The sequence below is a fragment of the Ipomoea triloba genome, chromosome 13, assembly GCF_003576645.1.
Source record: "Ipomoea triloba cultivar NCNSP0323 chromosome 13, ASM357664v1".
Lineage (NCBI taxonomy): Eukaryota > Viridiplantae > Streptophyta > Magnoliopsida > Solanales > Convolvulaceae > Ipomoea > Ipomoea triloba.
The window spans coordinates 2768517-2790798 of NC_044928.1; the positions used below are offsets into that span (position 1 = coordinate 2768517).

A 22282-nucleotide genomic window follows, 5' to 3' on the forward strand; every position below is an offset into this window, starting at 1 on the left:
TAATAGATAAAAAAATTTACTCTGTTCATGTATTTAGGAGAAAATGTTTAGAAGTTAGGGATAAAAAGTTTATAGAAAAAAAATCAAAATATACAAGCAACAATGAAGTAAAAATAATATTATTTTAAATTTTTAGAGGAAGATTGTAAAGTTTATGAGAGAAAAAAATTGGTAGAGTTTAGGTATGTAGAAAATATAGGATAATGAAGAAAAAATAATTTATTGAATTTAGGTATAAGGTTTATAAAGTTTAAAATTTTAAATAAGGAGAAAACAATAGATTTTAAATATAGAAAGAGAGAAAAAAAAAACCTTCTCAAAGAAAATTTTGAAATCTTGGGGTTGGGGGTTGGATTTCAAGTATTTATATTTGAGAAAGAAAAGTATATAAAAGTCTACCGAAGTTCTAAAATTAAAAAGTCCTTACAAATTCATAACTTTTTGAATACCACATGGCTTTTAAAGATTCTTTAAAAGTTTTAATTGAATACCACATGACTTTTAAAAACTCTTTAAAAATCTTGATTGAATACCGCATGACTTTTAAATACTCTCTAAAAGTTTGAATTGAATACCTCCAAACTTTTAAAGTTCATAAAAGTCTTTAAAATTCTATGAAAGTCATGATTGAATACACCCCCTTAATACTTCTGTTTGTCAAACAATTTAGAATTAATTGGACACCTAACCACGGAATTGAATAGTCACAAAATTTTATTTAGGTCTTCACATTGAATACTTGAATGATGGAATTTTTCTCCATCAAAAAAATTATGTGCAGAAGGCATTAAAAAGGTTTTACATGGATAAAGCTCACCCATTAAGTTCTCCTATAGTCGTGAGGTCTTTGGACAAAAAGAAAGGCATTTTTAGACTCCTGGACTAGCTCCCGTGCCTCCCGAAACGAACATGGGTGAACCCTGGACCGTTAAACGGACTGAGAGAAAGACCCTTTAAAATAAATAGATTAATAGAACTAAAATGTTCAAACTCAAAAAATCTCAAATATCCGAAGTTCCAAACATAAATACATAATCACAAAATAGTTCCAATCTCTTGCTATCTGTTGAAGGTTCTCTGCCATTTCAGTGAACGAAGGATCTCTTGCTATCACTTCCCAGTCTTTAATGCTCGGGTCCTACATTAATAACCATGTCAAGAACTGAACAACAAAGTAGTTTAAGTAAAGGAATTGAGTCCTTTTAATTTTGGACAAAAAGTAGGAGAAAATAACTTGAAATGGATTGAGGGACTACAAATTAACAAAACTGGAGAATATGTGTTACTGACAAATTAAACCTAATGAAAACTTAATTTTATATTTTAATGTTAAAGGAATATGGAAGGAGATTTGAAGAAACTCTGGATTCTGGTATTTGTTACAGAAATCAGTTAAGCAATGGATCTGTATTTTCTTACTGGAAAATTCATGAGTGTTTTCAAATTAGCAAGATCATATGCTCTAGCAGCAGCCTCCTCATCATCATATGCTCTGAAACATGCAATCCAACGAGGCATTTGAGCTCCAAGTTAGACTTTATATCATCATGTAAAAACAATAACAATAAAATGAAGTATTAGAGGCAGAGAAAAACCTTGTTTTCCCTTCTTATTTTGATTTTGATTCAAGGTGCTTTTATCCCAAAGATGAGCTTCATAACGACCAGTCCATCATACCATTTTTCGCTGCCAAGAATTCCAAGATACAGGTCAAATATGAATACTAAACGTGCAAATAAGTCTGTAACCAGCTTAGTTGGTGCGAGGACTCTTGTCATTTAAGAGAGGTCTAAATTCCAAACCTCTCCTCTTGTAGGGAGAAACCAATTTGGTCAACACTTTGTTCTCTAATTGGGTCAGCTTGGTGCCAACATGGATTAGTCTAAGTATGGTAAAGGTGCCTCTTACTACTAGGACCTCTCAAGACAAACAAGTGTACGTGTTTATATTAAATTAAGCCTCACCAGTTATTTTTTTTCGAACCAGGCCTCTTTTTCATCATCATACTGTGAAACATGAAACCAGGTGAGAATTGAAAAAGAAATATATATTAAACAGATTTTGCAAAGAAAATAAACAAAAGATTGAGAGAGAAACAGATGGAACTAACATACCCAAACATCCTTGCCGTCAATAACAAGGTGGTCAGCTACCCAAAATCGGTGTCCCGTCTCTTTTTTAAACCTCTTCGCAGAAGTGACAAACCTCTTCGCAGAAATGACAGCAGAAGGAGAACATTGCTCCAACTTAATTGGCCGCATAAAGTGTTCTTTTTCACTTACAAGAGGGATCTCTTCTAGAGAATAACAACGTTTTAAGACTATGTAATCGAGCCTTGGGAAAGGATTACTAATATTGGCCACCCATCGCTCAAGACTTCTGGCTTCAACCATCAACTCTTCTAATTCAGGGAATTCTCCTTCAACCACTTCCCACACTCTGCCATAGAAAGCATTCTCTAGTTTCAGCACCTTAAGGTTCGGTAACTGCCCAATTACCCTTAAAACCTTCACTGGAAAATTAGTCCCACTCAACCTCAACTTCTTCAATTTTGCAGGAAAGCCAAGCCGCTCTAAAAGGGTAATACAACCAACTGGAACCATAACCGTTAGAGCCTCCAACCATAATAAATTCCCAAAATTCTCCAGAATGATGATACGATTTCTGCAACCAGGCACTAAGGCGTCTTTATACACAACTTTCAATTTTCTTATGCATGGAAACCTGTTATAATACACTTCTTCTTTCCTGAAATGAATTGGCATTGCACAAACTAATGTTTGCAAATGCTCTTTAACCATGTTTGGAGGATCTATCATATACATATCCCCAAGTTTGAGGTGCCTTAAATGTTGAGGTTCCCAAATTTTGGATGTCAAATGAAGAGTACGTGCTCCAAATGTTGATTCATCAATGCCAGAAACAGTAAGTGTTTGCAAATTTGAATTACTTGATACTACATCATCCAAACTCTCAAACCACTGTGGTATGGAAAGATATCTTAAAAAAACTAAATTCCTTAAGGGCAATAATGACACTCTTTTGAGTATTAGAGATTCACTCAAATTTAAAATTCTTAAATGTTTAAAAAGTATAAACCTTTCAAAACCTCCCTGAAAGATGAAAAGTGAGCGAGGGATATTTGAACTAAACAACACATGATAGTCCAAACTATGTGAGCGTAAACTTAACCACCGACATGAATTTGCGAGTATGTCTGATGACCATCCAATACATTGTTGAGTATTTGCTGCACATAAAAGACCTTCTTTTTGTGTTTCTCTGACACAAAAGCTATGCATGTCAATGTGTATCTCACAAGTCTTTGGTATGAAACCATACTGATAGGTTGTTCTGACTAGTCCTGTACTTGTAAGAGCCATTAAATACATGTAACCTATATCTTCTAATGGCATATTCTTCATTGGCTTCACAAATCCCTCAGCAACCCATAACTTAATAAGCCTTTTCGCATTGATTTCACTATGTTTTGGAAATACCACAAAATAGAAAAAACAAACTTTTAAATGTTGTGGCAAACGATTGTAAATGTTGGTAAGCTTACTTGAGTGCTGTGTATCTCTATGCAGAATTCCCAATGACAATAACTCTTTCTCGATCTTCTTCCATTCCTTCAATGTGAAGTTGCATTTAGATAGACGGTCTGCAACTGTAACAATTGAGCGCGGCAATCCTTTGCATTCTTCAACAAGATTCTTTGCAATTTCTTCAAATTTAGGTGTCATATGCTGTTTAAGAGAAAATCTGTGGGAAAATAGAACCCAACTCTCACTGTCATCTAGGTAAGGCAGGTACTGGACGGTATTCCCATTTTTGATAGCCACATTCTTGAAAAGAGTAGTTAGCAATATCCGACTTCCATTTGAGTCAACGGGAAAACATTGTTGGATATCATCCCAAAGCAGAGTGTTAGGGACATCATCCAAAACAATGAAATATCTTTTGCATTTCTTCAAGTGATTGTGCAGTTGATCTTTTAGTTGAGAAACAGTGCTTCCCTGCAGCATCATGTCATTGAGGGGGAGGGGGGGTGGCCTCATTGATTGAAGAAGGTTGCACAGTAGCTGTTGCACATTCCCATTGTATCTTTGCCCAATAGTAACCCAAGCTCGAATGTCGAAATGTGATACAACCGCAATGTCTGTATACACTTTTTTACAAAAAGCAGTCTTTCCAATGCCTGGGACTCCAACAATTGTGAATACACTTCGTTTTAGAGAAGACGTATCAAGGAGATCATCCATTGTCCATGAAAACTCAGTGTCGCGACCAACCATTATTATATCCTCATCCTCCTCAATGTTGTGAGGGTGCGAATTGGAAGAAGCTGCAGCTTCTGACCAACCAATCAACGGAAGGTTGATAAGCTTCAGCAACTCTTCTGCCTCCTTTGCTACTTCTTGCAAGCTGAGATGAGCTTTTTGTTGAAGTTGAAGGATGCTTGTGAGTTGTATTTCGATGGCATCTTCAGCTTTGAGTGCAAAGTCTCTGATTTTGTTTAGCAGATGTCGTCGGATTGGAGTACCACCCACAGCGTTTTTGTATTCCTTCTTCACAAACCCTTCCATATAAGAAAGCTTCTGAACCAGAGATTTCAATGGTTTTTCATCATCAGGAAGAAGAGACACTCTGTGGTTGGGATGCAAAAATTCAAGCTCAATGGTAGCCATCAGAGAAGTCAATGCAACACAAGCCATCTCTCTCTCTCTCTGTATGTTTAATTTTCCTCTCTCTCACTCTTTGTATTTTTTAGAAGTAAGATTAGAATGTAATAGTGCATTCGCAACTTTTGGCTTTGCTTATTTATACTGCATTTCTTCACTCTACTTATTATTAAAATTCAAAAAAAAAAAATTATTTCTGACCAACCAATCTCTCTCTCTCTCTGTATGTTTCTCTCTCGATCGAATCTTTCTCTGACGTCTGATCTATAAAAACAAATTATAAATTTATTCTAAAATTATCTCACTCTTGCACATGTATGTTTTATGGCAAGGTTAACCGTACCCATCAATTGCAATATTACTCTTTCGTTGTTTACTTGTTAGGAGCACATCCACATGCACATGCACCATAAGAAAATGTTCAATCATAGGTGCTCGAGGAAGCACATGTACATGCACATGCGATACAGAATACAAAAAATGTCCAATAAACAAAAATTGAATTGAAGGAGGTGAAATTATATATAGGGAAAAGTGGCGAGTTTGGTCCCTGAGTTATAATGGTAGTGACGACTCAGTTCTTGATCGATTTATCACCGTATCCATTTTTAGTCCCTCAATTATGAGGAAAGTGGCGCATTTGGTTTCTGACGGTTAAAACTGACGGAAAAATTAAAAAATATTCAAAATTTAAGGGGTAAAGTAGGAAATTCACATTCTATTCACTTTCTTATATTGAAACCACTAATTTTGCAACATTATTTTGAACTTCCTAGCATTCTATTTCAAGATTCTTTAATTCCAAAAGCAATTCAATAACCCCATATGACTTTTTTTAGCGTGGTTGCAGTAGGCGCAAGACGCTAGTCGGGTGGTAGACTAGCGCCTAGGAGGCGACCTATAAAAACAAAAGCATAATGCATGTGTGTGGTGTATGTCATATATTATATTATATATAATATATATATCTCTTACTTCTCTTATTTATATAAATAAATAAATTTAAATATATATAAATATAATTAAAAAATTAACAAGGCCGACTTGCTCGAGTTAACATACTCGGCTAACTCTGCCGTGTTGGGTGAGTTAACTCGGCCAAATTTGGCCGAGTTAGGCAATAGGCGGCTGCCTAGGCGGACGCCTAGGGAGCAATTCACCCCGGTGTAGGAGCGCCTAGCGCCTAGATGGTGCCTAGGAACAGTGCTTAATAGGGAGCGGCGGGGGAGTTTTGCAACAGTGCTTTTTAGGAACATGAGTCTCGTATAAGGAACCTAGGACTCAGTACAAACAAGAGAGCACTTGATCATTGTCTTCAAGCATGTAAAAACACCATCTTAAAAGTTTTTTATTTCCCTTACTAAACATCAAGGGTAATGAAACAATAACTTTTGAAATACAAGAAAATGTCAAATTTCTCAAGTTATATTTATAACAAATTCACCAAGGGAGTAACTTGAAAGTTTTAGTATGTAAAATTCTTTCGTAAGCTCTGCAGTAACTTAATCAAGAATAGGTAGTATATCCTGACAATATATGAAAATTATATTATATATATATATATCCATCACCTCCTATGTCTTCTTAAAACCCCAGAGTAATGAATGGGGAACCTAAGACTCAGTTAAGAAAATTTTAAAAACTTTTGTAATTTCTAAAAACAATTATTGAATAAACTACTGCATATAAAAGAATTTTTATATATGGGAGAACAACTTGGTGTCACTAGACTACAAGGTCTTTGACAAGTAAATATATTATTAGTTAAAAGCAGTTAAAGATTGAATTCACTTAATTAGCATACATGGAAGAGAGCTAGCACTGCACGCATCTCCATCATATCTGATATCCCTAGACAGGTTCCATTCCATCTGCACATGCATAGTTAATTGATGTTCCATCATATCCCTAGACAGGTTTCGTTTATAATACTCTTAAATTATAAAATTATTTACCTTGCACATATCAAACATTGTCGTAGATCGGGTGTTAATTGATCTATAAATTTCTTAAATTATAAATTTATTTACCTCTAACAAATCAAATATTGTCGTATATCTATCGAGTACTATGTGATATATAAAATTCTTAAATTATAAATTTATTCTAAAATAATCTCACTCTTGCACATGTTTTATGTCTTACCCATCAATTATGTATTTTAATATAATGTGGAGACTAGCTAATTAATATATTAGTCTTTCTTTGTTTACTAGTTAGATGCACATGCACATGAGGAAGCACATGTACATGCACATGCGATACAGAATACAAAAATGTCCAATAATAGGTCCTTTCTTCTCTGCATTGGATTCTTCCCCTTTTCACGGAAGTTGACTCGCAAATTAGCAAATTATTATTATTATTTTTCTAAAGTTATGTCTCAATCCATTGCCTACTTATTATTACAACTATTTTTTAAACAAAATTATAACACTCATTACTCATACAGAGTAATATAATTTATATTTATAATGCAATGGTGATATATGAAACAAAATTTTATACATATATATATATATATATATATATATATATATATATACATACATACATACATACATACATACATACATACATACATAGTGGTAGAGTCACAATGGGGGGCGGGGGGCAGTTGCCCTCACTCACCCCACCCCACTCCATATATAGCCCTGGTATGTATATAAATAAATAAATAAATAAATAAATAAATATATATATATATATATATATATATATATAGTGATTATTAAGTTGAGTTGGTTGGTGTATGTTTTTACTCAAGAACGGGCGAGGGTTCAAATCCTGAGGGTTGCACGTGTTCATTCTTTAGCTTTATATATAAAGTTTTGATGTGTTTTATTTTTGGTCTATATCTATTACAATAGAATGCAGCAAAAAGAGTCAATACCGCATCCACTGAGACTCGAACTTACAACCTCCATATAAGGGGGTAACTTGGTGTTACCTCTTTTATGTTTCTCCCCCACTGGAACATTTTTCTTGCTGCGCCTATATATATATACACATATATATATTGGATGATGAATGCAAGTTAAAGACTATAGTTCTACTTAATTTTAATTAACAAATTACCAAACCATTAATTAATGTTAATTTCGAATGAACAAAAAATAATAAAAGTAAGAAAGTAGAACCAGACACACAACAATTGATTACGCAGTTCGGAGCTAAACTCCTACGTCTGTGGGCAGCTCATGTCAGCCCAACTCCACTAGATTCTGCTAATAGGTGATTACAGCCTCTATATATATACATCAGCTTCCTACATTATAGCCTAAACCTAAACAAATCAATTATAAATAAGTAAATATAATATTTACATAAACAAATCAATTATAAATAAGTAAATATAATATTTACATAATCTGACAAATTTGATAGCAGATTTCTCTCCCAAGATTGCTCACGCCAACAATAATCTCCTCTTGTGCTAGTGTTTCATTGAGTTCTTCCCTCAACCTTTTCTCTAACCTGATGAGATTCCGGGTCGCCTGTTGGGTAAGGTAGTTTTGTACCCCTTTGATTCTTGCTAGAAGTCGTTTTTTCCTTTGGAATACGTTTCCAAACGTGTTGACGTTCCATTCTTTCAGGGCTTCTGTTGTTGACACTTTATTAGTTTCTAGATCTTTGTCTGTTCTCCATGCCTTTCGAATGCAGCTCAGGAAGTCCTTGTGGGTTGTCCAAATCATATTGAATCTGAAATTTTTTGTATTTCCAGCTCTCAGTCGAGGACTGGTTGTTATTAGCAATGGTGCATGGTCGGAATTGGCTATTGGCAGGTGCTCTACTTCAGCGTCTGGGAATTTAAGTCTCCATTCTGGATTGCATAAGGCTCTGTCCAAACGTGCTCCATTAAATGTTGAAGAACTGACTCCTCTCATCCATGTGAATATCGAGCCTCTGAAACCTAAGTCTATTATTAGGCCTTCCTGAAATATCCACTCCCTAAAGTCTGTGCATCTAGTGGAGTTAAAGTGCTCCTTGTTGCATACTTCGCTGATGTTGATAACAGAGTTAAAATCCCCACAAGCTAACCATTGAGTTTGAGGGGTAAAGGCCTGCAAAGAAAGGTTAGAAAACAAGACCCAAGGGGTTGAGTTTTGCTCTATCACCTGTAAGTTAATGAACTGTGGGTGTGTGCATAGGACTTCTACTTGCAATGGTAGTTTCCAAAAGACCCAAATGCCACCCAAAAACCCAACCGCTTCAACCCTAACCCATTCATCAAATCCAAAACTAAAACAAATAGAATTAGCTTGGTCTCCCGAAACTTTAGGTTCGAGCAGGCATACTATCTCTGGAGAGTAGTTTCTGCAAAAGAGTTTAAGGGTGTGCCTAAAAGCCCTAGAGGCAGCACCTTGGCAATTCCAAATTAACACTATCGTTTAAAACAAATGAAAACAAAAAGCATGCACAATTGCACAGGGAAACTCACAGATCAGGATCAATCTGGCCTTCTTGGCCAGTACGTGTCATCGTCCATAGCTATATCCTCATCGCCCAGTCTGCCTGTAAAGACTCTGGCAAGATCGGGTGGTTCTCCAAGTAAGCCAGAGTCCTCTTCCGCTCTGTTTGATGATTCCGGGAGGTCATATTGATGATGGACTACCATAGTCGTGATCTGCTTCCCGTTTCTTGAACCCCTAACGACCGTGTGTTCGGTCTCTGCTGCAGCTCGTCTAGGGGGCCCTCCTCTGCCACCCCTACCTCCATATGCACCTCGGCTGCTTGACTAGGTCTGTCTTCCTTGAGATAGTTGAGAGTTTGGCCCTTGAGCCACCTGCGCTTGAGTGTGTAGAGTGGTTCGAATTGCAGGCAAGCTCCTTGTCGTGTTCAAAACATGCACTACTTTAAGGCTACAAAACGTGCACTTGAAGGCTAAAAACATGTACTAGAATGAAAACAAGGGTTCAACGAAATGCTAAGTATTATTTTTTTTTTAACACAATAGTAAGACACACTTGCACTTGTAGGCATGAAATTGAGAAGTTGAAAGCATAAAGAGGATCACTAGAAGGCAAGGGAAAAAACAAGATACTAAAAGGAAAAATTAGAAGAAAATTATTTGTGCACTCTTAGAGAGCAAACATGCACTTGAAAGCTACAAAACGTGCACTTGAAGGCCAAATGTTAGCACTCAAAGGTGCAAAGATGTGCACTCAAAGGAGAAACTAAGTACTGAAACAAGGCTGCCTCCCTTTTCTCTCTAAAACAAAAAGCTTTTCTCTGCTACTCAACTTCGGCTTCCACCACCGGCCTCCAGCCGGAGCTCTAATGGAGCTTTGAGCCGGCGGTTTTGGTCACCTTCTACGTTTGCTCCCACTCTTCTTTCGCCTCGACCACCGTCGCAGCTCCGTCCGCCTCCGACCACCGCCACAGATCTTCTTCTTCCGTTTTCTTTCCCTTTGAATAAAATAATAGTAGGTAGGTATTGGGGTTTGTGTTGGTAGTCTTAACTACCAACCCTACTTTGGCTTTACCACTTTTTATTTTCTCTATTATTGTGTTTTCCTCTCGTTACTTTCACGGGCTTTTTTCCTCTCGTTACTTTCACGAGCTTTCCATTATCATTAGCATAAATCGTTTAGTTTGGTTGGTTTCGGCAAGTGTTGATCTTATCCTGGGCGAGCAAAAAAGAATGATGATGAAGACCCAGATCTTTGATGAAGCTTTAAGCTCCTTGAAGGAACATAGCTTCCTAGTTATGAAACAGTCTGCGATTCAAGTTTTCTATAGCATAGTTAAAAAAATTGTTTCTATGTCTGACTGTAAGGAATGGTTTACCATTTCATTGATAGTTGATGTAAACGTTTTATGTTATGAATTAATGGAATAGCTACGTTTACCTTCAAAAAAAAAAAAAGTACTGAAACAAAACAGATACACTTGAAAAAAGGAAAATATGCACTTGAAGAAGGTAAAATGTGCACTCGAAGAAGAAAAATATGCACTCGAATACAAAAGACAATCTGACCTACTTACTCAAAATTACCAATATGTCAGAGCGCGTTTTTTAATTAATATTGAATATGAACTGTTGATTTGGATTGCATCTATGGTTCCCATTTGTGCGTATATGCAAATATCCATCAAAACTTTTACTTAAATTAAGATTGAGAATATGACCTTACAAAAAAAAAAAAAAAAAAAAAGGTTTTCTTAATTTTCTACTTCAGATTTGTTTTTATTTTACCATGTGGATATTTTTCTTTTAAATGAAAATATTATTTGGAAAAATAGTTTTACGGATAAGACGTGTAATAAGTTTCGCGATTCTATCGATATTTAGTGACAACTTGTTGATTGCCATTAGCGACCTCAAACTTACACTAAATCACTACTAACACCTAAACTCAAAGTTCAATTCTAATCAAATGCAATGTCGCCGGAAAATCATAGATATGGGCGCACAAATGAAATCAAAGTGTTGTAAGCACATAATCCACATTAAGCATACGATATGTGGCAATAAACATAAACCTACTAACCTCCAGCCATAACTTTATCTCATACGTTGAACAGAAGTCCCTCGGGCCGTTGTGGAATCACCGTAACAAGTTTTTCTCACTTCTCTCAGTACCTCTAGATGGTGTATGAGTCGTGAACTGAGCAGTGAGAGGACTTGGAGTCTATCTATATACCTACATCCTATCAATGTAGGTAACTAATTACCTAATGCTGGCCAAAGACTAATACTTAGTCACCCTAAATAGTTTGCACCACATAAAATACTTAATATTATTATTTATAATAATAATCCTAGTAATAATAATCCCAAGGAAAACGTTACATTCTCCCACTTGGTGCAAAGAACAAGATTACACCAACCATAATGACACGTCCTCTTTAGAGCGAGTAGTATCCATTATGATCAAATGCAAATTGCCTTAGAGTACTTATATAATAAACTTAATGAAACAAACCATATGTTCATTTCAAGTCCACTAAAATATTTCTTAATTAGATAAAACAGAAATAAAGCGTACACACTCAAAAGAAAATATCTGAAGTGCAAAAGAATTTCATTAGATTGAACTGAATGTATATACAAAATTATAAAGTTGGCGAAAGTCCCATCTTTTCAACAAGATCCTTGAATTTAAATGGAGGCATGCCTTTAGTCAAAGGATCTGCTAACACCAACTCTGTGCTAATAATGTGTTAAATAACAACTTCTTTACGTTTAACACGCTCTCTAAGGGCTATATATTCTTGAGTTCAACATACAGACAAACATTGTCTGATGTATCTTTTGCCCTCTTTCTTACTCTGAGAATGTTGTGTATGTTTCCCTCCCTGGTCCGAGTTCAGGAAGACGGGATTTTGTGATAACCTTTGGGGTGATGTCGTTGTTGTGAACTTGCACCAGTAGCAACAAATTTGCTTTTTCCAACAGCAGGAAGATGGAAGGAGAGGCAAGAGAATTTTTTTCTCACTCTAGGGGACTAGATATGCAGTACAAACTTTGCCAAGAACCGACGTCGTCGGAAGATGGAAGAAGAGGCAAGAGGCAACATGTTTGTACTGCATATCTTATTCTCTTGTTGTAACTGTTTTCTTCCTTGCAGATGATGAATGATGTTTCCATGCCTCAGAAAATGGATGTAGGAGTTTGGTCATCCAGGTGATCAATCAAAGTCCTGTGTGTCTAATTAGTAGGGGCATGGAAAGATCATTTCATCACAATCAAGAAGTCAGCAATTAGAGCAAGGAAATAAAGTCACATATTATAACAATATGTAAAGTTTGATTAAATATCCGTTTAAACAACTTACATTTTTTTCGTTTTTAATTAATAGTATTAGATTGGGAGATATTGATAGAACGTTTTTTAAACAGCTTTCTTATTTAAAAAAAAAATACACTAAAAATGCTATTTGAATTGGGCCATTATGAGTAGCTTCGAAGCTATAACTTTTAGAAGAGGAGAGCGCAAAAATATCACTCTCAATCTTCATTCCTCTCACAATTCACCAGTTTGGTGACTGTCCTCTGTAGTTCTATTTTCACTAACAAAAACTATATGATCATCATCTCTGATCAACTCTATATCTTCTATTTCTGCTCCCTCTTTGCTCACAACTTTGGCAGGCAAAAACCCATACTTCTTAACACCAATCTGGAGCAGCTCATGGAAGGTTTTAGGGAGCGACACAACCTTCCCCGCGACATCTCCTCTCTCGGGGCAACTAACAATCACTCTAGCTGCATATGTCTGTTCAGTGGCAGCAGGTGTATCCTCTTTCACAGAATAAAGCAAGGGTTGGTCCCCGTTTTGAGCAGCCGACATTATTCCAAACAAAGAGTTGTGGAAGTTGTTAGTCCTGCGCCTAGGGCGCGACGATCGCCCCCAGGATCCGTCTGTTGTTGGAAAAGGGGACGACGAGTGTGAGGCCGGGAGGATTGTTGGCTCGCTTTTGAACCTCCCAAGAAAGCGAACCCCAGGCCGGTCTTCAGTAACTGTTGTTGCATGGGGTTGAGCCGCCTTGGCCTCTTTATGGGATTCAAACAGTGCTGTGATTTCTTCATGCCCTTGTTGCTCAGCTAGGTCCCTTGGAGTCCACCCATAGCTATCTGCTTTGTAGATATCAGCCCCCTGGCCTAACAAGTACTTCACTATCTCGACATTGCCTTCACATACAGCGACATGGAGGGCTGTGGAACCATTGCTTCTGGGGAGCGTTACATCCCCACCGCGACGAAGAATCTCTCTGAGTAGTTCCAGGTTGTTCTGCTCGGCTGCAGTGCACGCGAATTGACCAACATCACCCGAGGATAATTTAGCGCCGTTGTCTGCCAATAGCCTGGCCACAGATTCATGTTTTCCCATGATGGCCTCCCACAATGGCACACTCCCTTCAGAATCTGCAGGTGTTGAAAGAAGAAAAAAAATGGTTTAAAGTGCAGAATAAACACATTTTAAGCTGTTAAGAGTCTCAGATTGAAAATATAAGAATGAACATATATAGATTTATATAAGGCTATGTGTTAGACTAGGTAATTGATTGGATTTAGTCTTTTAATATGATTTTGGCCTATGTGCATTATAGCCCAGTATCAAAGTCTCTGTTCAGTCCACTTTGTGTTCACCTGGTTGTTTACCCGTGGTATTGATAGTGTCCAAGCGAGCTTTTGCCTCAATCTTAGATTATAAGATAAGCAAATTAAAGAAAGTTAAAAATATATACCTCTGCTGTTGGGATCAGCTCCAAAGTCCAGAAGAAGAAGAACACAGTTTTCATATCCTTTAGCTGCTGCTATATGCTGATATGGGCGAAACGAAAAGGCCAAAAAAAAAAGGCAGAAAATGAGAAAAAACAAACAATGTGTTTCAAAGAAAAGCAATTCACAAATCGAGTTGAGTTAACGCACAAGAGCTGTTCTCCCGTTGTTGTCGGATTCATTTGGATCGAGGCCACGCTTCAACAAGTGATGCAATAGCAGATCGTCTCCTCTGAGCGTCGCGAAGCAGAGGGTAAGAGGAAGGTCCATTCTTCCGCGGGCTAACATGTTCTCTGTCTCTAAGAGAACTCCTTCCATAATTGGATCCCTCATGTCCTTCAGATGCTGCTCAGATCAAGAGCAAATGAAACAGCTTACAACATAGGATTATTTGGTTTTAAGATTATATCCTACATTTTATCAAACAAAAAATAAATGCACTGCAAACTTTAGACCTGAAGAAGATTGTTCATGATTATGGTTCCATCCCCAACATTAGCCTGAATAATATTCAGAAATGCAGTGCGGTTCATACGCAGAAGCTGACTCAATCGCTTTGTACGGACTGTGAATAGCTGAGGCCTATAACAAAGAACCCCAATCTCGCCACAGAGATCACCCGCTTTCGCCTCCCCTACATGCTGCAATATCAACAGCAGTTTTAATTCAAGTTCTTTAGCGTACAAAACAAAAACCAAAAAAAAAAAAAAAAAACGATTTGAGTATGCAGTTTCGTGAAGTAATATGTTTAATAGTGAACATTTCACATCAGACTTGCCTGTTCAGCTCCATTTTTATAGACCAGAAGATCCTGCAAAGTAATTTCCAGGTTAGACTACATTGAGCGACGAACTTATAGGAAATAAACAGAAAACACTTCAAAGCTCACTTTTTTTCTGTGTTTATGCTATGAAAAGGAATATTCAAACTTACCACAGCTCCAGTCACAAGGATATAGAAGTCTGTGGGTGCTTCATTTTGCAGAATTACATCTTCTTTTGGGGGGAAGTACTCTGCTTTCATCTCCGAGACCTTAAAAGTCCACCGAAAAGTAGTTGATTGTGAGCATCAAGATTCATAAAAGCCACGAATAACAGGATAATCTCATAGCTGAACTTACCAACTGGAAGAGCAAATCATTTGATACTCCCCGAAAAAGATAGACCTTGTCGACCATGGAATAGAAGAGAAAGTGCGATATGCTTGACCTGATGGCTTTGGGAAGAGAATCGAGAGTCTCTTGCTGCTGGAGCCCCTCGGAGTCTGTCCTAAACTTTAAGCACAAGTGCGCGAGCATCTGATCTTGAAGGCGAGCAGGTAAACGATTCCTTTGGGCAAAACTCGAGGCAGCTTGAATCGTATCTCTCTGTGGAATAACAAACATTTTGTTAACACCAGCAGCCTATACAATAAAGAAACTTCGATTCTAAGGCGTTGATGATCAATGAGATAGATTTACTCACAAATCGCCTTGTCTTGCTCGTACCATGGACGACCAAATTAGTCATGTTACCTATTAAGTAAGCTGTGAGCCCCAAGTTGAAAAGCATGTAGAAAATGTCAAATATCATCTCCCTAGTATTCTCGGCATGCAGGTCACCATAACCAACAGTGGTGAGAGTTGTGATAGACCAATATATAGAAGTAACATAACGAATCCATAGGCTTCGGTGAAGGAAGTCATCCATGGATGCCCCTATCCATGTCTTCTTCGGGTCACGATAGCTAGCAGCAAGTAGATAATAGAAGCACCCCGCGCAATGAACAGCAAAAAGAGTGACCTGGAAAACGAGTCAGTCAGTATGGGTAACCTAGGCTAGTTTACTTCCTTGTGGTCCTTTGCTGGTTAGGATCACAAGGCAGGGTTTACTCACACTCAAAAGGGTTGCAGGGTTTGTAGTGTCTACTTACACAAATAAGCTTTGCACAACGAACCCAGAAATAATTGAAGTTCCTATCTTTCTCCAATCTGTATAACAACAGAAAGCAGGCGGATTAGCATTCTCGATACTCGAGTGATCTGAGGGCAGATTATGGTTACAACCAACATAACTTACCTGGCAAATAAAGCACTAACCCTACGGAGACGCCAGAGGCGAAGCATATTGAATAAGCCATATGAGCGTAGAGGTTTTGGAGAAATTTTCCTAGCCAGTTCTGAAGGGATTGTGGATATGACATCAAATGCCAACCAAGTACTTGCATATCTCCAAGCAATCTGTTTCGGGCTATCAATCAGAAGATATGTGGTTCTATCCAGGTATGCTACAAAGAAGGTGAGCACAATATCAATCGCAAAGAATCCATTCACAACGTTATCAGCAATTGACAGTGGTCCTTCTGGTTTTTTAAGAAAACCGAACTCAAAAGGAGACACCCAAGCAGTATAGATGACCAGAACAACCAGAAAGGTCTCCCATACCCTGAAAACATTAATCCAAATTAGTTCATTTCCTTAAGTTCAACGATAATTTGTGCATTTTATCCATGTTAAACCCAACATTCCAGCTACCAAACATGCAAAAGTTTATCTATGCAGTTCATTAAACAAATTAATTTTCTATTTAACGATCGCTCTCTCTTGCACTCCCACTCCTTAACATGTCAAGTCAAATAACACAAGTTCAGGCCACTCTATACCAACACGAGACATGTTTTTCCCTAAAGGAAAATTTTACATTAAAAAACAAAAAGAAAAAACATCATGGAGCTGTGGTAAAAAGTACCAACAGTTCACCGGAGGTTGGTGGCTCTTTGCATTATTTATAGAATACAAACAAAAAGACACATTAAGGAGGGCCACAAAAGTTTAGTCAAGATACTGCTGCTGTCTGCTGAGAAAAACATAAAAACAGAAGCCTCCCAGAAATGTACCCTATACTCATATTTCAAGATTCAACTAGTCAAAAGAAAACAAAAAGGTACTAAACAAAAATCTAAGACTGTTACTGAAATCCTCCCCCACCTCCCACTTCCCTCCCCGGCCCAACCACCACCACCAAAAACAAAATAAACTCAATAATCGGGAGTCACCCCAGTCAAAATAGCTAAGGATACAAACTTGTAATCACAAGGTCACGTATTCAAATCTCAGCCCTCTTGATTTGAACCAATCAGCTATAGACAACTTAAATTAGTTTACCGGCTAGGGTTAAAAAGCGGGTTTACTTAATGCACACCCTCAGGTACCTAATAACCACAATGTCAAAGTCGGAGTTACACCTAATATGATAAATTCATGATAGACACGATACACTAATTTAATTTTCTCATATAAGATAATCAATGATTTACGGGTCCACCATCCGGTTGGACCGGGTGTGGAACCCGGGCAAAATAAATCAATAACTATGATCCTTTCCAAAAAAAAAAAAAAAACTATGATCCAAGAATTTAACTTTACGAGAGTAATTATGTGTAGTTAATTCTACTTTTATCATACTGTATAAAAAACGTCGCGAATAAGATATTTAAAAGAACTTTACGTGCGTAGAACACTAGAACGTGACATTTCTCCGTAACATTATCTCATAATTCATAAAAATAAAAATCTAAAAGTTAAAACCAAAGCTAAGAGAATTGTTGCGGCGTCATTTTCTATACGATCCAGAAAAATATCATTCTTTAAACAAAAAGTCAAACTTAATAATGTAAAAATTCCTGTAAAAAATTCTTTATTTTGCATTTTAGCAATCATGCATATAGTAACAGCCAAAAATCAAATTTTCCAATTTAAAAATACGAAAAATACAAAAGTTAGCTCCCAGAAGTTACCACCCAACGCCTCGAGCAGCACAGCTGCACAATACCCCGTGCAACTACAACTTAAAAAAATTATACGATCCCAAAATAAAATATCAATTATTATAAATAAAAATTAATAATACTTTTTTTCTATTTTATTTGTCTGATTCAATCAACGTGCCTTATTTAAAATTATTTTTAATTTAAATTTTTATAATATTAAATTTAATGACATTAGTATATAAAAAATTTATATATTTAAAAATTACATTAAAAATACTATTAAATTAAAAAAATCACATTTAATATAATTTGACGAAAATAATAATATGACAAATAAAATAGGCAGAGTAAGATTATTTTAGTACCTTGAATAATAATATTTTAAAATATCACCATTCTTTTAGATTTATAAGTAGTAATTATATTTTTTTAAAAGAATATAATTTTCGGTTTTCAACTACGAAAAAAAAACGAATTTCTCCAAATAAGCAAGATATGAAGAGATAATTGATGAGTGAATCTGAACTCGTAATCCAGAAATATTTTCCAAATTATCAAAATATACAGAGAAAGCAGCGGCGGCGGCGGAGGAGGGAGGAGGAGAAACCTACCTGTAGCGGTGGTCGTAGGGGGAGATTATGGACTTGCGGAGCTTGACTCTGCGGTTGCTCCGAGCGCCGAGGGAGGGGAGGATTCCGGTGGAGAGGCTGAACTGGCTGCCGTCTCTCGATAATTGCTCGATTTCCTCGGCGGCGCCGCACATAGAAACCCCGAAAACGCCTCTCCTGTTGCTAAGAATATCCGCCATTGCCAAAACCTTGCTTCTCTCTTTCTTTCTTTCTTTATTTCTTGTTTTAGCTCATCGCCTCATCGTTTGTCTTTCTCTCCCTTTGAATGCTGCGCTTTTATAAAGACTGGAGAAGAAATGAATATGGCACGACCGATATATATATTACTATAATAATAGAAGGAAATTATTGTTTTAGATTTTTTTTTACCAAAGTTTTTGCGCGTTGAATTATATTCATTGTTTACTGTAAACTAATTAATTAACTATAAAAGTTTATTACTTAAATTCCGTAATTTTTATCGTGGGCCGCGCATCAAAACAACATCGTTTTCATTAATGAAAATGGACGGATGAAACAGTCTCCGTCCCGCGCAATTGCAATATCAGTTCAACACAACTGCAGTTCCAGACAGAGGAAACGGCCTCCGTTCCGCGCAACTACAGTTCCCTTTCAACACAACTGTAGTATCAGTTCAACATAACTGCAATATCAGTTCAACACAATTGTAATATCATTTGAGATGAACTGTAGTATCAGTTACCGAGATTTACGGGAGCCGTTTCTCCCGTTATTGAAGCGACGTCGTTTTGTGGCCATGCCCACAATGCATTGTGGATCATGGTCCACAATATAACGACTGCTTAAAGTCAAAATATTACATTTTTCCTCGAATATTAAGGGTTAGATTCTTGACTTTAAGTATGGAGCAACCTTAAATTTATAGACCAGTTATCTTACTCAATAAAGGTGCCTACAATTTATCGAAGGGATTAGTCAATGTATTTGGTTGTGGAAACACTAGGTACACCCAAAAAACAAACACTTTAATCTTGATTAATATTATATTTTTCAGTATACGTATTACATTTTCATATTAATCTAATCCGATTTGACCCGGGTCCATCTTGCAAAGTGGACTCGGATCCACCTTGCAAAGTGGACCCTAGTCCAAAATACACAATTTACATACTGAATGTTCACAATTTATATACTGAATATTCACAATTAAATGTTCATAATTTACATATTGAATGTTCGTAATTCAAATCGTAAACATTTAGTATGTAAATGAACATATATTCACATTGCAAAGTGGACCCGTGTCTATAGTATAACTATTGACGAGTAAGAATTTGTGAGCAATCTCACACAGGTGTGACTCCCGTATAAATGCACGGGCAAAATTAAACAAATTTGCTTCTATACGGATTGTAACACTGTGGAATATTAGAATTAGTAAAGAATGTGGCGCATTCTAGCTAGTAACCACGGCAACGCATAGTCACTACAGGCCATGTTCAGAAGTCGATCTTTTAAGTAATATGATTAATTTGGTTGGAGTTTGTTTCTTTTGAGTACTACTGACAGGGTCGAACCCACTCCTATCATCCATGTGGAGTGTTAACTGGGACACCAAATGTCACTAGACTACAAAGTCTTTATCAATTTGATTGGAGTTATCTCAATGTGATGTATTTTGTAACTGAAAAATTGTTCCGCTGAAAAATTTTGTCGAATATTATCCGATATTATTACCAACAACACAGGAGATATGTCAAAATAAATATAACCATACAATTGTAATTTTTTGAAGTAAAGTATTGTGCACTCAAATTAACATTTTTAGTTCGGTAAATAGTCAGTGCCTAATACTCGTGTTCAACTTGTATAAGCCATAATTTTAGAAAATAGCTAGTTATTAGTATTATTTTTTTGAGATGATAGAGATCGCAATATTATCTTAAATAAGCAAAGATTGGTAAAAATAGAGATGAATCTATTACTTAAAGCTAAGGGAGTGTCACTTAAGTTAATTACCTGTCATTTTTACCTGCGTGTTTGAATTTAAAAAAAAATTGAGAAAGTATAAAACATATACTACTTCGTAATTATAACACAAATTATATTAAAGTAAAGCTATATTTCTTATCTAATATTCACGTTTTACGTATCAATACTTGATTGATGTTTTTTATTTGATTAATAAGTAAGTTTTTGTTTTCAAAAAAATAAGTAAGTTTTTAAGCAGAGTGGGATTGGCCATTTACCTATAGTCAATGACTATTTATTATTACGTATGTAGATAAATATATGAGGTAAAGTTAGAGGTAGAAAATAATATTTTCTAAAAGGAAATTTTTTAATTGGAAACTTTCACAGGATAAAAATAGCAATTTTTGGGTTTCTTATAGGTGCTTTGAGAAATTTGTAGAAGCTCAAGAGCACTTTTTTGCACCCTCGACGCGCAGTACAGTTAATAATATATAGTTGAAACTTTGAAAGGTTTCTTATGTGCAGTGTGATCTAGAAAGATCAATTTAATTTGTTTATAATTAAAATTTTTATATTAATTAGTTTAGTATTAATAAATACATTTTAAACATAAGGGTAAAATAGAGTCTCCTATTACCTCAACAAATGCAATTAACTTGAACTAAAAAAAAAGTGAATAAATTTGACTCAAATGGCATGTAGTGACTCTCTTACTTGGGAGGTTATGAGATCGAGCTTCAGTGGAGGTGAACTAACTCTTTGTGCTTCAATAAGTTAAAAGAATATAGATAAACAGATACTACAATATAATATGGTCAGTTAAAGTGAACGAATTTAACTTTTAAACATTTACTATCTATTGTTACATTTTGTTTTAACCATTTAATAAATGGGCTAATATTTAATTAAAATATTTATTTATTTTAAAAATATATACGACGTCGAGTTCTAGTAAAATAACCATCATTAGAAATCCTCTTTTTTTTTAATGTTTCTGTGATAGTGTGTTCACTTTTAATTATCAACTATTGTGACATTCTTACATTTGGTCACAGTCATCTTTTAATTTTTACTCATTGTATAATTGACTTTCATTTGTTTTCATAATTATTTGTTTAAATTTATGTCATTCAAATATTTAATGAAAGGCGAGCTGAAGTTAGCTAGCTAGAAGACTTCCAATATAATAATCATCATTGGGCGCTTAATGTGGATGGAAGTTCTAAACCTTTCAGCAGAAAAGCATGTTATGATGGGATTCTTAGAACCGCTAATGGCGATTGGGTGGCGGGTTTTACTAGCAAGACAACGTTTGGAGATGCTTACATCTTAGAAGTTGAGGCCATTGTGAAAGGTATGGAGTGAGCTTGAACTAGAGGTCTCCGAGACATTGAAATCCAATCTGATGCTAGGAACGTAATAAAGTGGATTCGGGATAGAGCGGCTCAAAGAGGACCCATCAATTGCTACATTGAGGATGTGGCGAGTTGGATGAGTAGGGATTGGAGAGTTTCACTTTGCAAGATTTACCGAGAACAAAATGAGGTGGTTGACGCTCTTGCTAACCATGGTGCTAATCAGTTGATGACTATTTGGACGAATCATGGGACATGCCTTCCGAGAGGAGAACAAGCTTTTCTCACTCAAAGACTTGGTGCAGGCCACTAGTGTTCGTAAAGTTAGGGAAAGATTCGAGGTCCTTTCCCTCGGGTTCCTCCCTCCCATTTGATAAAAAGAAAAAATAATAAAGTGGGGTAACATCTAATTTCATCATTTGAGTAAAAAAGTTTATGTAAGAGTGAAAGAAATTACATATTCGACAAAAAACTTAATTCAATGATGAATATTGATTATTTTATCGAGACCAGGTTCACCATAAATTGAGTATGAAAGTATAGAATGAGGGTAGGAAAGTAGTAGTATTATTGCTCAGGGTGCTAGGCCCAATATGACAGCCCAAAAGATAAATAATAAATAATACAAGCTATAGCCTAAATAGTGGACTAAAAATAATAATGCTGAAAAGTGCAACACCAATGATAACTTATGGACGAAAAG

General features: G+C 36.2%; 2 protein-coding genes and 1 long non-coding RNA gene across 4 annotated transcripts; all 3 read right to left on the reverse strand.

Annotated features, from left to right (window-relative positions):
* Nucleotides 1-1421: 1421 nt before the first annotated feature.
* LOC116001549 lies at nucleotides 1422-2550 on the reverse strand. Its single transcript, XR_004094240.1, has 3 exons — nucleotides 1965-2550; nucleotides 1596-1686; nucleotides 1422-1492 (listed from the first exon to the last, which is right to left on the reverse strand). It is a non-coding gene; the product is annotated as an uncharacterized LOC116001549 (long non-coding RNA).
* An 880-nt stretch (nucleotides 2551-3430) lies between these two features.
* LOC116002371 (disease resistance protein RPM1-like) lies at nucleotides 3431-4718 on the reverse strand. The gene is made up of 2 exons (XM_031242495.1): nucleotides 3566-4718; nucleotides 3431-3483 (listed from the first exon to the last, which is right to left on the reverse strand). Exons 1-2 carry the CDS (start codon nucleotides 4716-4718, stop codon nucleotides 3431-3433), a joined length of 1206 nt encoding a protein of 401 aa, XP_031098355.1.
* Nucleotides 4719-12467: 7749 nt separating this feature from the next.
* On the reverse strand, nucleotides 12468-18561 carry LOC116000857 (potassium channel AKT1-like). 2 transcript variants are annotated; one of them, XM_031240712.1, is made up of 11 exons: nucleotides 18272-18561; nucleotides 15971-16336; nucleotides 15825-15882; nucleotides 15377-15694; nucleotides 15034-15279; nucleotides 14847-14945; nucleotides 14692-14724; nucleotides 14369-14554; nucleotides 14064-14258; nucleotides 13880-13955; nucleotides 12468-13556 (listed from the first exon to the last, which is right to left on the reverse strand). In XM_031240712.1, exons 1-11 carry the CDS (start codon nucleotides 18466-18468, stop codon nucleotides 12655-12657), a joined length of 2676 nt encoding a protein of 891 aa, XP_031096572.1. In that variant the 5' UTR covers nucleotides 18469-18561; the 3' UTR covers nucleotides 12468-12654. The 2 variants fall into 2 exon arrangements, with proteins under 2 accessions (XP_031096572.1, XP_031096573.1); XM_031240713.1 differs by having other exon boundaries at nucleotides 15971-16178; nucleotides 18272-18406.
* Between the last annotated feature and the right edge of the window lie 3721 nt (nucleotides 18562-22282).

Coding starts and splice junctions, on each gene's coding strand:
- LOC116002371 (XM_031242495.1), bottom strand. CDS start 4,718: ATGGCTTGTGTTGCATTGACTTCTCTGATGGCTACCATTGAGCTTGAA. Junction 3,484..3,565: donor TAGAGATACACAGCACTCAA/GTAAGCTTACCA, acceptor TCCAAAACATAG/TGAAATCAATGCGAAAAGGC.
- LOC116000857 (XM_031240712.1), bottom strand. CDS start 18,468: ATGGCGGATATTCTTAGCAACAGGAGAGGCGTTTTCGGGGTTTCTATG. Junction 15,883..15,970: donor GTTAGTGCTTTATTTGCCAG/GTAAGTTATGTT, acceptor GTTGTTATACAG/ATTGGAGAAAGATAGGAACT. Junction 14,946..15,033: donor ATGATTTGCTCTTCCAGTTG/GTAAGTTCAGCT, acceptor TGGACTTTTAAG/GTCTCGGAGATGAAAGCAGA.